This window comes from Bos indicus, chromosome 25 (assembly GCF_029378745.1).
Source record: "Bos indicus isolate NIAB-ARS_2022 breed Sahiwal x Tharparkar chromosome 25, NIAB-ARS_B.indTharparkar_mat_pri_1.0, whole genome shotgun sequence".
In the NCBI taxonomy this organism is placed as follows: Eukaryota; Metazoa; Chordata; class Mammalia; order Artiodactyla; family Bovidae; genus Bos; species Bos indicus.
The window spans coordinates 40,191,087-40,205,628 of NC_091784.1; the positions used below are offsets into that span (position 1 = coordinate 40,191,087).

Here is a 14,542-nt window from a genome sequence, read left to right on the forward strand (position 1 = left end):
GGGCCGGGAGGCAGCCTGTTGCCCTTGGAGTCAGTGTTCTCATCCCACGGTGGTGACCCGAGGGGCCTGCCCCTCAGGGGGATCCCGAGGGAAGGTCATGTGGGTAAAGGACTGTGGCTCTGAGCGCGCCTCTCTTTGGCCTTAAGAACCTTCAGTGGCTCCCTAGTACCCGGTACACCGTCCGGGCTCGGTAGAAGCTCCCAGATACAGGTCTTAGCCTGAACGTCGCCCCACCTCCCCGTGCCGTGATCTTGCCCCCAGGCGCCAGCACCCTGAATTCCACCCACTGTTTCCAAACTAGAAGGCACGACCCAGTGTCTTTGCACATGCTGTTCCCAGGGCCTGGAATACTTGCCATCTCCCCAACGAAATCCTGCTCTGGGCAGCGGTCCTTACGCCTTTCGGCCCCTTTGAGGATCTTATGAAGATCCGGACCTACGCTGTCCAGCTTCATAGCCACTGGCCTCGTGCAGCTGAAATACGGCACGTCTGAACTGAGGTGTGCTGTGAGTGCAGACTACATGGCAGCTTTTTAAGATGCAGCGTGAAAAAAAGAATGCAAGATATCTTAGTTCTTTTTATATTAATGACATGTTGAAAGGATACTTTGGATATATCGGACTAAGCAAAATATATTAATAAAGTCAAATATATTAAAAATTAATATATTAACAATATATTGAAATGTTATATTTAAATATAATTTACATAAATTATTTATTAATAAAACATATCAATTAATATATTAATAAAGCAAATATATTAATAAATGTATTTTTTCATTTTTAAAATGTGGCTACTGGAAAATCTAAAATTACCTGTGCTGGGACTTCCCTGGTGGTCTGGTGGCTAAGACTGTGTGCTCCCAGCGCAGGGGGCCCCGGGTTTGATCCCTGATCAGGGAACAAGGTCCCACGTGCCCCCACTAAGAGTTTGCACGCTGCAGCTAAAGATCCTGCACGCAGCAATGAGGATTGAAGATACCGAGTGCCGTGACTAAGACTTGGCACAGCCACATAAATAAGTTAAAAAATAATTAAAAATAAAATTTGCTGTGCCACCTGCATTGTATTAAGTAGTTTTGTCGGCTGGAGCTGCTGTAGGGTCTGTCTCCAGAATAAGTGCTCCTAACACACAGAATCAGACAAACTCTTTTGGAGACTCTGTACTCCCCACCCCCTGCCCAGTGCTTTGGAGAACTCTGAGATTTCTCAGAGAAACCAACGGATAAACCAAGATTTGAAGAGTAAGTTTTCCAGGTAGACATTGTGGGGAGGGACGTCTTCGGGGAGAACCCCGTGGGCATCAGTGTGGCAGTGTGAAGCATCATGGCCAGTCTAGGGTGCTCGAAGCCGGGTTAGCAGCGGACATGCAGGATGGGGGCGGCGGCCAGAGACGCGTCCTGAAGACAGGAGATCTTGGCTTCCTGATTTACCGCTACATTGTCTAGAGCTATGCTGTCCAGTATGGTTGCCACTGTCCTGGTGTGGCTGTTGGATTCAAAGTTGAAGCCAGTTAAGATGACAGAAAATGAAAACGGCAAGTCCTTAGTGGTACAAGCCACATTTCATGTGCTTGGTAGCTGTGTGGGCTTGGAGGCTTCCATCCTGGACGGTGCAGGTCTAGACCCTTCCCTCTGTCACGGGAGTTCCGTCGGGCAGTGTAGGTCTAGACCCTTCCCTCCACCACGGGAATTCTGTGGGGCAGCGCAGGTCTGGAACCTTCCCTCCATCACAGGGAGTTCCGTCGGGCAGCGCAGGTCTGGAACCTTCCCTCCACCACGGGAGTTCTGTGGGGCAGCACAGGTCTAGAACGTTTCCACCACTGTAGGGAGTTCCGTCGGGCAGCGCAGGTCTGGAACCTTCCCTCCACCACGGGGAGTTGTCGGGCAGTGCAGGTCTGGAGAAGATGCGTGGGGGTCTCCCGGGGGCTCTGCACTTGCCTGGCCCCCGCTCCAGAGGCCGGCCTTGCAGCACCACCCCCTCCCTGCCTCCAGCTCTGGATCATCCCCAGCATCCTCGGCAGCTCCAACCTCTACTTCCTGTCGGACGACGACTGGGAGGCCATCTCCGCCTGGATCTACGGCCTCGGGCTCTGCGGGCTCTTCGTGGTGTCCACCGTGTTCCACACCATCTCCTGGAAGAAGAGCCACCTCAGGTGCCTGCTGCCCAGCCCACTGGTGGGGGCATGCGCACGGCGGGGTCACCAGGGCTGGGGCCCACGGCGGGCTGAGGTGGGGCAAGATGCCTCGGGCTGTGCTTGGCTGAGCACAGAGGGGCCCAGGATGGAAGGCCTTGTGCCATGTTTGCTTCAGGCCGGCGGGGTTGAGTCCCCCCGGGGGACCCCCTCACCCTCAGAAGACTCATTTGCTGCCCTCTGAGCAGCCGAAAGAGCAAGCCCCTCACTCCCAGGTCGTTATGAGGGACCCTTAACTGTCACAGTAACTGCCCGTTTCTGGGCACCCCTAGGTTCCAGGCACTCTGCAGCTGTCACTTTGGATCTCTCCAAAAATTCTGCTGTGTAGGCATTAGCATCCTGGATTTTAATTTTGATTTGTTTTGTGGTAAATAAGCACGGTGTAAAATTCACCATCTTGACCGTTTCCAAGTGTACCTCCAGTGGCATTAAGCACATTAACGCTGTTGTACAACCATCACCACCATCCATCTGCTGAATATTTTCATCTTCCCAAACCGAGGCCCTGTCTCCATTAAACACTAACACCCCATCTCCTCCCGGCCCCTGGCACCGCCCTTCTACTTTCTGTCTCTATGAGTTGTCTGCTCTGTGCACCCCGTGTAAGTGGGGTCATATACTGCTTACCCTTTTGTGAGCACAGTGTCCTCAGAGCTCACCCTCGCCACAGCAGGTGTCAGAGTCGCCTTCCTTCTCAAGGCTGAAGCATGTCTCACTCTGCGGTTGGACCGCACTTTGTTGATCCATTCAGCTGTTACGGACACTTGGGGTGCTTCTGCCCTTTGTCACCGGCTTCTCTGAGACATCCCGGGGCTCATCCACGTGGCAGCTTACAGAATCCTGGTTTTTGTGGATGGCGACTCTGAATGTGGAAGGTGACGGGACATGCTTAAGGTTACCTCGCTGGTCGTGGCCAAGCCAGAACTGATTGCAGGACTCCAGGGCCCCCACAGAGTAAGGGGACTCTCTGGTCCGTTGCAGCAGCTGCAGTGATCACTGGTCCCCATGTCCCCATGCCCCTCCTGCCCCCCAGAAGCCCTGCGACTCTGCTGTATCCCACCAGTCCTGTCCCCATTGTTTCCGTGGGTCCTGGTGGACCCCACTGTATGAGAGTCCTGAGGCTGCTGTAACAAATTCCCACACACGGAGCATCCTGAAACAACAGGAGCTTAGCCGCTCACGGTCTAGGAGGCCAGAGTCTGAGATCAGCAAGTCAGTGGGGCCACGTCTCCAGGGGAGGACCCTGTGTTTCCTCCTCCAGCTTCTGGAGGCTCCCCGGTTCCCCGGCTTGTGGCAGCGTCACGCCAGTCTCTGCCTGTCTCCATAGGCCTCCTTCTGTGCCTCTGTGTGTCCCAGGCCCCCTCTCCTTTTCCTTCTAAAGACACCCGTCCCTGGGTGGGGGCCCACTTGTCAGCGGTGGGACCGTGCTGCCCTTCAGTGTGACGTGGTGGATGAAGTCGTGGCCCTGCCCCCCTAGGTGGGGTTAAAGAGGTCATGCTTAAGAGCTTTGCATGGTGCTCTGATTACATGTCAGCTGTTGTTACTCCCTGTATTTCTAGGGAGACATGCAGTTAGCCCAGCATCAGATAGAAACGCTGGCCACGTTTAATGAGGGCCGCAGTGGCCAGGCTGAATCACAGTTTGTATTAGTTACCTACTGGGACCTCTCCAGAGAAGGCAGTGGCACCCCACTCCAGTACTCTTGCCTGGAAAATCCCATAGATGGAGGAGCCTGGTAGGCTGCAGTTCATGGGGTTGCTACGAGTCAGACACGACTGAGCGACTTCACTTTCATTTTTCACTTTCATGCACTGGAGAAGGAAATGGCAACCCACTCCAGTGTTCTTGCCTGGAGAATCCCAGGGACGGGGGAGCCTGGTAGGCTGCCGTCTATGAGGTCGCACAGAGTCGGACACGACTGAAGCGACTTAGTAGCAGCAGGGACCTCTCCACGGCCCCGTGGCTTGTTCCCCTCCGTAGTTAATGATCCAAGAGAACAAGGGGGAGGTGGTCAGCCTCAGAAACCACACTCCGACGCGTGTGCGACCTCGCGTCGGCTCCACGCGTTTGCTGTGCTCGTTGTGGGAAGGGCCGCACGAGGGTGTGAAGGTGTGGGGACCAGGAGGCGGGGCTCCTTGGGGACCGTTTTGGAGGCTGCAGCACGCTGGCCAGATGTGTTAAGGAGTGTAGTCTGCTCTTGAAGGTGAGGCCATAATGGAAACAGGTGACGTTTATGAGCACTTCCTGTTTTGCGTGGTGCTGAATCCTGACCCTCTTCACCCTCACCCCGTGGTAGGATGCCAGTACTCCTCCCTGTTTCACAGATGAGGGAGCTGAGACCAGGGAGGGCAAGTTCTTGCTCAGGGTCATCGTTCCTCCGTGGTAGGGTTGGGATCCGAACCCTGGCCTTCTGGCTCCAGAACTTGGACCTGAACCGGAATACCAGAACCTAGAGGGTCTTCAGGGGTACCTAGGTTTGCTGGATGAATGAAAAGAGACTGAAGTAAAATTAATACATGTTTAATTTTCCATGTTTTCTTCTGCTTGCTGTGCTTCTATTGAGTATGTATTTTTTAGTTCACTTTTATTTTTTCTAACTGAAGCGTAGTTGGTTTACAATCTTGTGTAGTTTCAGATGTACGGCAAAGTGATTCAGTTACACACATACACACACACAGAGACATATACTTTTTCAGATTCTTTTCCCATCTAGGTTATTAAAAATATTGAGTATAGTTGAATTTTTTTCACTGTTTAATTGAAGTACAGTTGATGTACCACATAAGTTACAGGCGTACAATTAGCGACTCACAATTTTTTAAAGATTATATTCCATTTATAGTAACTGCAAAACACTGGCTATATTCCCCGTATTGTATGATACGTCCTTGTAGCTTATTTTATTGTGTTTTATTACTCAATGTTTAGTTATTTAGCCGCATCTCAAGGCATGCGGGATCTTAGTTCCCTGACCAGGGATTGAACCCAGGCCACCGCAGTGAAAGCACCCAGTCCTACCCACTGGACCACCGGGGAACTCCCCTTGTAGCCTGTTTTAAACCTAACAGTTTGTATCTCTTCATCGCCTTCCCTGTCTTGCCCCCTCCCCTTCCCTCTCCCCACTGGTGACCGCTCGTTTCTTCTCTGTATCTGAGTCTGTATTTTGCAGACTGTGATTCTCTCTGTGTATTGTGAGTCTGTGTTTTTTTAAGCTACTGAATTTTTTATCATTTGAAATCTTTCGAAAAGCCCAGAATGTAAAACAGAATGCAGAGTTGCTTTGGTTAGAGAAGTAGGATGTCAGGGGGAGGAGGGTCCTTGACGGGAGCCCCGAGGTTTCTCCATTCAGCCCCTGGGCTGACAGGGAGCCCGGCTGGAAAAGCACTGCCTTGGTCACTCACAGATGGGGGGACACTGAGGCCCGAGGGGTCGTGGCTGGATGGAGGCTCATCAGCCCTGTGCCCAGGCCCCCGTCCCCAAAGCCCATTTGTCCAGGTTGGGCCCTGTAACCCGCCTTCTCTGCTGCAGGACGGTAGAGCATTGTCTGCACATGTCGGACCGCATGGTCATCTATTTCTTCATAGCGGCCTCCTACGCGCCCTGGTGAGTGTCGCTGCGGGTCCCCGAGTGAGGTGGGGGCTGGGGCTGGCTTCCTCCCCTTCCCTTCTTCGAATTTCCCTGCATGTTTGGCTGGGTGATCTGTGACCTCAGCACAAGAATGTAGGTAAAAGGACACCCTCCACGCATTCTCCTTCCTAGAAGCCATGACTTAGCGCCAGCTTCCTGTGTATCCTTCCAGGGTGATTTTGTGTAGAAAAGAGCAAATGTGTATGTATGTGTATATGTATAGACACATTTGCATACATGCATATGCATATATGCAAATACACATATTCGCACTTACGCTTTCCTAAAGCCTTTATTTTTTTTTTTTTCCTAAAGCCTTTATTGATCTTGTTACAGTATTGCTTCTGTTTTACCTTTTGTTTTTTTGGCCACGAGGCATGTGGGATCCTAGCTTTCAGACCCGGGATCCAACCGACACCCCCTGCATTGGAAGGTGACATCTTAACCAGTGGACCGCCAGGGAAGTCCCTATATTGCTGCGTTCATGCTCAGTTGCTCAGCTGTGTCCGACTCTTTGTGACCCCACAGACTGCAGCCCACCAGGCTCCGCTGTCCATGGGGATTCTCCAGGCAAGATACTGGAGCGGGTAGCCATGCCCTCCTCCAGGGGATCTTCCCCACCCAGGGATCGAGCCCAGGTCTCCCACGTTGGGGGTGGATTCTTTACCGTCTGAGCCACCTTTCCTACTTGAGTAGAAAAGGAAGGATAGTGTACAGACGCTGAAGTCAGCCTTCATTCTCTTAGTCATGTTCTTGGGGACCTCTTTTCATATTAGTACCTTGAAGATGTCTCCATTCCGTTTTTACAGCAGCATAACATTCCCTGGCCGCCCCTATTTATGAGTGTTTACAACGTCAGGCCTCCCCTTCCTTTGCTGTAACGCACAGGCCTGCAGTGAGGGTCCTTGCTGACGGATCATGCATCGCCTTGTGCCTGGTTCGGTTGCTGGAAACAGGTGAAACTGCTGAGCCAACCTATTTTGAGCTACAGAAGCCCCAGGTTCTTAAGCCGAGCCTGATCTTTGTGGGGTAAACGCCAAACTTGGAGGCTCGGTGGCAGGAGTGGGCCTTAGTTCTTTGGGTAACTGTTGCCGAGGCACCTTGCACAGATTGTACTGGTTTAAACCCCCCAGCAGGGACCTCCCTGGTGGTCTAGGTGGTTGAGAAACCGCTTGCCAGTGCAGGGGACGTGGGTTCAATCCCTGGTCCGGGAAGATCTCATATTTTGCAGTGTGGCTGTGCTCATGCACCACAGCTGCTGAACCCGCTCTCTGGAGCCCAGGAGCCACAACTACAGAAGCCGGCCCGCCCTGGAGCCTGTGCGCGTTGGCCCAAGGCGTGGGAGCCACAGAAAGGTTTGTCCCAGTCTTGCCCAGGGAATTCCAATCTTTGGCTATTGTAAATGGAGTGTTCTTTTTCATTATGTCAGCTAATAAGTGGGTTTAGTTGGTGCACACGAAGGCGAGTGCCTTTGGAACACGTTTTGTTGAGATGTGCCTGGGGGGTCCACACAGGGACTTCCCACATCCCGCAGCTGGCCCCCTGGGTGGAGAAGCCGCACGTCCAGCCCCTCCCCAGTCTGCGGCTCCCGTGGGCGGCTGTCTTGAGGCAGCTTTGCCCGATGTCTTCTTTCACGTGAATGGAATCATCATTCTTTCGGGTCTCACTTTTGGGCAGCATTGTGTGGTGAGGGTCACGGAGTCACGGCTGCAGGAGTCGCAGTCCCGTCTCCTTGCTGGACAGCGTTCTGGATGAATGAACCAGAGGCGTCCATCTCCTGTGAGGCACTTTGCAAGGTTTCCAAGTTTGGGGAGATTATGGCTCCACGGTGGGTCCTCTGGTCGTTCTTGTGTGGGTGTGGCAGTGAACTGAGGGGTGGGTGGGGCTTGAAGCAGGATATTCACTTGGTTTTATTTTTATTTTTTTCTGTGGACCATTTTAAAAGTCTTTATTGAATTTGTTACAACATTGCTTCTGTTTCACCTTTTGTTTTTTTGGCTGTGAGTCATTTGGTTTCTCAGCTCCCTGATCAGGGATTGAATCTGCTCCCTCCTACATCAGAAGGCAAAGTCTTAACCACTGGACCATCAGGGAAGTCGTTGGTTTTATCTTTTGGACCGAAGGATGATGCCTTGGGAGTGAGGAGGTGCAAGGAGGCTGATGCAAGGAGCTGGGAGAGAGATGGTTGTGGCTGGGGCCCTGGCACTGGCCTTGGAGTTGAGAGGATGGATGGATGGATGGAAGATGAATTTACAGGAAACGAAGTGGAAACTGTGAGTGACTGAAGGTGGGGAGGAATACCAGGGTTTCTGGCTTCCTCCAGGAAATCGGCCCTCACTGCTGTCAGCCTGGGGACGTAATCAGAGGCAGCCTGTGACCAGCTGAGCTTTGTGGGAGGAGGGGACGTGTAAACCAGGATGCTTCTGGTCGTCAGGTGCCCGGTGGGCTGGTGTACGGAGACCCTGAAAAGAACGGTCAGTCCCGGGTGAGGGGCTGCTGTTCGAGTGGGTAGGTGGGGGCCCCTGGAGATGCAGAGAGCAGGGTAGAGAAGCCAGAAACGATGGGAGGGTGCCTTCCGCTGGCCCCAGGTCACCCACAGGCACCACCTGCAGTTCTCAGGAGTCGGGTGATCTCTAGTTTCTTTTTTGGATGTTGCCAATTAGAGTAAAGCTAGGTTTTGTGCTCAGCTGCAGTAACTATCCTTGACTTGGATTTCTGGAGCCGCCCTCTGAATGCCCCCCTGCCTTGGCTGATTCAGCGCCTGGGTTTCTGTTCTTTATCCCTGATGCTGACGGTCTGGGCACTGGCTCCGTGCCTGTCGAGTGCTGGTGTCTGAGGATGTGGCTGTGAACAGAGACACAGGCTCTGTCCTTATGGGACTTAGTGTCTCCCAGAGGATGTGGACTTTGTCCCGACACCGACACAGAGACTGAACCACCACTGTGGTCCAAGCTGCAAAGGAGGGACGCAGGGGCCGAGAAGGGGAGAAGTGCCCGGGTTTGTGAGCTGTGTCGGGGGGGAAGGGTCGGCAGAACTTGGCCGTTGACTGGATGTGGGGTTGAGAGAGGATCAGAGGTGATGACAGTGTTCTACCTGGACACCCGGGTGCATGGGGAAGGGAGACAGGAGACAAGGGTTTGTGGAGTGATTTGTGGGTATTTTTCTTCGCGGTGCTCTGGTTGAAGGGGTGGAGATGTGAATGACTCTGGGTCCCCCCATCCCTGCCTCAATCTGAAAAAACTCTGTGATTTTAGTTTTTATTTTCGTTCTTTAAAAGTTCCTATTTATTTACTTTTGGCCGTGCTGGGTCTTGGTTGCTGTGCAGGTTTTCTCTGGTTGCGGCGAGCGGGGCTCCTTCTCGCGGCGGCTCCTTTTGTGGAGCACGGGCTCGAGGGTGCTCAGGCTTCAGCGGGCGCGGCTCCCGGGCTCTCGAGCGCAGGCTCAGTGGTTGCGGCACACGGGCTTAGTTGCTCCGAGACACGTGCTATCTTCCCAGACCAGGGATTGAACCCGCGTCTTCTGCGCTGGCAGGCAGCATCTTTACCACTGAGCCACCAGGGAAGTCCCTTTATTTTCACTTTTGATAGATTAAGCTTAAATATAAGATTCCAGCATATCACCTTTACTTAAAAAAAGGGTCTGAAAGGTGGTTGCAAGGCTCCGGTGTTGCTGAAAGAGAACAGTCGTGGCATCAGACCGCACGAGGCCCTGGTCCTGATCAGCCTTTCCGGAGCCACGGGTCCTGGGATAACTCCCGAGTCTGTCCCAGCCTCAGTCTCCTGGCCTTTAAAAGGGAGGCAGCAATAGTACCCCCTCCCCCAGCTGTCGTGAAGAGGGATGACGGTGACCCGCACACAGACGCCATTCATGCAATTAACCAGGCAGGGAGGACCGTGTCACGAATGATCAGGAAAACTGGCTGGGTCAGGGTGACACAGAACTTTCCCTTCCCCAGTGCTTCAGAAAACCGTTAATAATCGAGTCATAAATATTGAGGAGGACAAAAGAAAAGTCACCGTCTTCTGGAACCGGAGCCCCTTCTGCAGGAACCTGGCGTGTTTTTGTGCAGTCAGGTTGTACAGACAGCGGCATAGGCTGGAGGCTGGAATGCATGCATGCGGGCTGGAGAGAGGGTGCAGGACCAGCCCCCTGGCCTGGGGCACAGGCCTGCATTGTCCGGGGCCCCTGGCTCCGCAGCCATTTCCCAGGCCAGGGGTCCCCAACCTCCGAGCTCTAATGCCTGATGACCTGAGGCAGAGCTGATGTAAAAATAATAATAATAAATAAAGTGTATAATGAAGTTAATGTGCTTGAATCATCACGAAACCATCCCCTCCCCAGTCCATGGAAAAATTGTCTTCCACGAAACCTGTCCCTGGTCCCTCAAAGGTGGGGGACTGCTGACCTAAGCCAACAGCTGGAGCCAAAGGCTGGGTCCTGCAGGCACCTGGCCCAGGAGACACCACCTGGCTTGAGCAGCGGAGAGAAAAACCCACTTTTCTGGGAGCCTGGGGAGAGAGTCTCAGGAGTGGGGAAGGAAGGAAGGAGTTCCTCCTGCAAAGTCCCCTCTACTGCTGAACCCCACGCTGTGCTGGCTGCGGAGGGAGGAGTTCACAAGGCCCAGCTCAGCTGTCACCCAGCAGGCAGGACTTCCCTGGTGGTCCGGTGGGTAGGAGTCCGCCTGCCAGTGCAGGGGACATGGTCGATCCCTGCTCTGGGAAGATACCGCTTGCTGTGGGGCAACTAAGCCCGGGCGCCAGGAAACGCCCACTGGTTTGAGATGCCCTTTTCCTTCATGCTGGGACATCCTCAGTTTTGCTGACTTGGCTCGAATAATTGCATACAGTTTTGGTTTCTCTTTCTGTCTCTCCACCTGTCCTCCGTGAGAGGCCACATCCCAGACGTGGAGCCACAGGGGACAGGGCTGGCCGTGGAAGGCGAGGTCCCAGGCCCGCCCCCACCCCCTCAGGCCCCTCAGGCCCCTGTGCCCTCCCGTCCTGCCTCCCAGGCTGAACCTCCGCGAGCTGGGCCCCTGGGCCTCCCACATGCGATGGCTGGTCTGGATCATGGCCTCGGTCGGCACAGTCTATGTCTTCTTCTTTCATGAGCGGTAAGCTGGGGCTGGGGGGGAGGGGGCGGGGTCTCAGGGGGCGGGGTGGGGCGAGGGGGCGGGGTCTCAGGGGCGGGGTGGGTCTCGGGGGCGGGGTCTCAGGGGGCGGGGTGGGTCTCGGGGGCGGGGTCTCAGGGGGCGGGGTGGGTCTCGGGGGCGGGGTCTCAGGGGGCGGGGTGGGTCTCGGGGGCGGGGTCTCAGGGGGCGGGGTGGGTCTCGGGGGCGGGGTCTCGGGCGGGGTGGGGCGAGGGGGCGGGGTCTCAGGGGCGGGGTGGGGAGGGGGCCGGGTCTCGGGCGGGGTGGGGCGAGGGGGTGGGGTCTCAGGGGCGGGGTGGGGAGGGGGCGGGGTCTCAGGGGGTGGGGTGGGGAGAGGGGGTGGGGTCTCAGGGGGCGAGGTGGGGAGGGATGGGGTCTCAGGGGCGGGGTGGGGAGAGGGGGCGGGGTCTCAGGGGGCGGGGTGGGGAGGGGATGGAGTCTCAGGGGTGGGGTGGGGAGAGGGGGCGGGGTCTCAGGGGGCGGGGTGCCTCCATCAGGGCCTCCTCCCTGCCCCTGCCAGGACGAGACCTCAGCATGTCCCCCGAAGCGTGTGGGCACAGCCGTGCCTGGCACCCCTGTGTCCAGGCCCATCGGCAGTCACCATGTGCACAGTCCATAGGGTCAATGTGAGGAGTTAAAAAAAAAAAGGTCATTGTTGGTGCTTCGACCCGGTGAATGGGGTCTTCTTTAAGCTGGGTCAGCAGGTGAGAAGGAGAGGGTCTCAGGGCCGCCCACCCGCTTCCATCCTGCTGAGAGACAGCAGGGAAGTGAGGACGAGGGGGAAGGAAACAGAGCTGGAGAAGTCAGAGGCAGCCACAGACCCTGGACTGTCCGAGGACAGCGGACGGGTATCAGTTGGTGCCGCCACTCGGATGGATGGAGAGCGTTTGCTCGAGCCTTGTGGTGAAAGGTGCTGGGATGGAACAGTAATGCCTGCCCTGGGTTGAGCAAGGGAGGAGCACCCAGGCATGCTATGCCCACCCAGCATTTGCCACCCTCGAATGTCAGTTCACAGGTGTGGAAACCTAGCCTCAGAGAGGGAAAGGGATCCGCCCACGGCCACCCAGCTCTGCTAGCACTTGCTGGGTGCAGCTGGATCAAATCCGAGCTCAGGGGTGCTGGGCAGAGGGCACAGTTCCCTTCCGTTACTCTTCCGGCTGGGGGTGCCCCCTCCCAACCCGAATGGGGGAGGTGATGCTCACGGGGAGGCCGTCCCAAGGCCATGACGCCCTGTCTTCCTGGCAGGTACAAGCTCGTGGAGCTGCTCTGCTATGTCATCATGGGCTTCTTCCCCGCCCTGGTCGTCCTTTCCATGGTAAGTCACCCCACCAGGTGTGGGTCTTGCGTCTGGCTGGAGGGGGCCCAGAGTGGTACTGGAGATGGTGAGGCTGAGGCTTCTGCCCCGGCAGATGGTGATCTCAGGCCTGGGGTCCACGTGACTCGCCTGCCAAGGTGCAGGTCACCCTGGGCTCGGCTCCTCGGTTCCAGGGCCTCCTCTCTCTGCTTCACCTCAGCGGGTTCATTAGTCCCTCTGGGCTCCAGGTTTTCCTGCTTATTTAGGCATCAGGTAAGAAAACTCAGGGACAGGGACTAGAAGGGTGCCTGCAACAGAGTAAGTACCTGCTGGCTAAATTAAATCTATAATAATAATAACGCAGGTGGCCATGGAGGCGGAGCTGAGTCTCCAGCTTGTGACAGCCCCCTTAGCGTTCCTACTCAACATTTTCCCTGTGAAAATGTGAGTTTGTTGTTGTTCAGTCGCTAAGTGACCCCCATGGATTGCAGCACACCAGACTTCCCAGTTCTTCACTGTCTCCCGGAGTTTGCTCAAATTCATGTCCATTGAGTCGGTAATGTATGTCCATTGAGTCCGTAACATGAGTTATCTAATGCCTCTTCATGAGAAATGGAAAAGATACACAGCAAACCATTAAGGATGGCTAACAGGCAAGTCTGTGGGTCTGCAGACATGATGCCTTGTTTGTTCATCTTTTACAAAAAAATGGGATCACGCTGTACAAACTGTTCCGGAACACGCTTGTCTCACTTGGCGTGATGTCGAGGGCCTGTGCCATAGAGCTGCACCTGCCTCTGGAGATTGTTGTGAAGATGGCGTTGGATAACTCACTTAAGGCCCTTAGGACGGGGTATGGCAAGCAGTCCGTGCTGAGAAGTGTTACTGTGATACGTCTTTAATAGTCAGGCGTCACCCTCTGGAGGGCTGGGTGCGTGCTTGTACATACCTCCAGTGAAAAGCTCCCCAGCTGTTCCGAAGACCGAGGTGGGTCCCCACACGGGGAGGTAGATGAATCCCCACGAGACTGCATCGTGGAAGTGATGTATCAGGATGACAGGCGTGGCCCGAGCCCCCTTATCTTAAGTGACCCGTCGCTCTGGGCATGTATATGCTTATGAAGTGCATACCGTGTACTGCGTGCATATAGACGAGTCTGGAAGGATACCGTCAGACACGGTTATTGGTGGTGAGCAGTGAGACCTGTGGGAAGGGGGCCCAGGAGACGGGGCGGTAAGTTCTTACTCCCCGTCCCTCCTGTTCCCCTTGAGCCCCCGTAACAACCACCCAGGCGTCACTTGTGCTCGCCTCGGAGGGCCGGGAATGCCGCAATCCACCATGGATCAGTTCAGTTCAGTTCAGTTGCTCAGTCGTGTCCGACTCTTCGTGACCCCATGGACTGCAGCACGCCAGGCTTCCCTGTCCATCACCAACTCCCGGAGTTCACTCAAACTCATGTCCATCGTGTTGGTGATGCCGTCCAGCCATCTCATCCTCTGTCGTCCCCTTCTCCTCCCACCTTCAATCTTTCCCAGCATCAGGGTCTTTTGCAGTGAGTCAGTTCTTTGCATCAGGTGGCCAAAGGATTGGAGTTTCAGCATCAGTCCTTCCAATGAACACCCAGGACTGATCTCCTTTAGAATGGACTGGTTGGATCTCCTTGCAGTCCAAGGGACTCTCGGGAGTCTTCTCCAACACCACAGTTAAAAGCATCAATTCTTCGGTGCTCAGCTTTCTTTATAGTCCACTCTCACATCCATCCCATGGATGCATACTACTTTTTAAGAATTGTGATAAAATACACATGCAGTTTATGGTTTTAGCCGTCTTTAAGTGTACAGTTCAAGGGCATGAAGTTCACTCATCTTGTTGTGGAGCCATCACCACCGTCCATCCACGGGACTGTCTCATCTTCCGACATTCTGTCCCCACTAAACCTCACTCCCTACCTGTTCCCCCCAACCCAGCCCCTGGTAGCCAGATGGCCACTGTGCTTTCCAACCGTGAATTTGACTCATTCAGTCTGTCTGGTTTATTTCGGCCTACGGTCGCTGTCTGGTTTATTTCGCTTGCACAGCGCCCTTGCGGTCTCTTCCGTGTTGTATCATGTGTCAGAGTTTCCTCCCTTTTCAAGGCTGAATAATACTCCACCATGTAAACTAACACAGATACCATGTTGCGTATCCATTCTCCTCCTGCCGGACGCTTGGGTTGCCTCCTGCTTTTGGCTGCTGTAAATGACGCTGCAGTGAACTTGGTTGTACAAGTATCTGTGTGTG

At 54.7% G+C, this 14,542-nt stretch overlaps 1 protein-coding gene across 10 annotated transcripts in view; it reads left to right on the forward strand.

Annotated features, from left to right (window-relative positions):
* Positions 1-14,542, forward strand: part of LOC109578577 (monocyte to macrophage differentiation factor 2) — a 123,855-nt gene that overhangs the window by 37,402 nt on the left and 71,911 nt on the right. For 8 of the 10 annotated variants that reach the window (XM_070780261.1, XM_070780267.1, XM_070780268.1 and 5 more), the window contains 4 exons: positions 1,997-2,157; positions 5,725-5,799; positions 10,832-10,933; positions 12,215-12,284. In XM_070780261.1, the coding sequence (XP_070636362.1) occupies positions 1,997-2,157; positions 5,725-5,799; positions 10,832-10,933; positions 12,215-12,284 (408 nt within the window). Of the gene's footprint in view, positions 1-1,996; positions 2,158-5,724; positions 5,800-6,210; positions 7,179-10,831; positions 10,934-12,214; positions 12,285-14,542 lie in introns of those variants that run through there. The other 2 variants (XM_070780264.1, XM_070780266.1) reach the window with 2 other exon arrangements.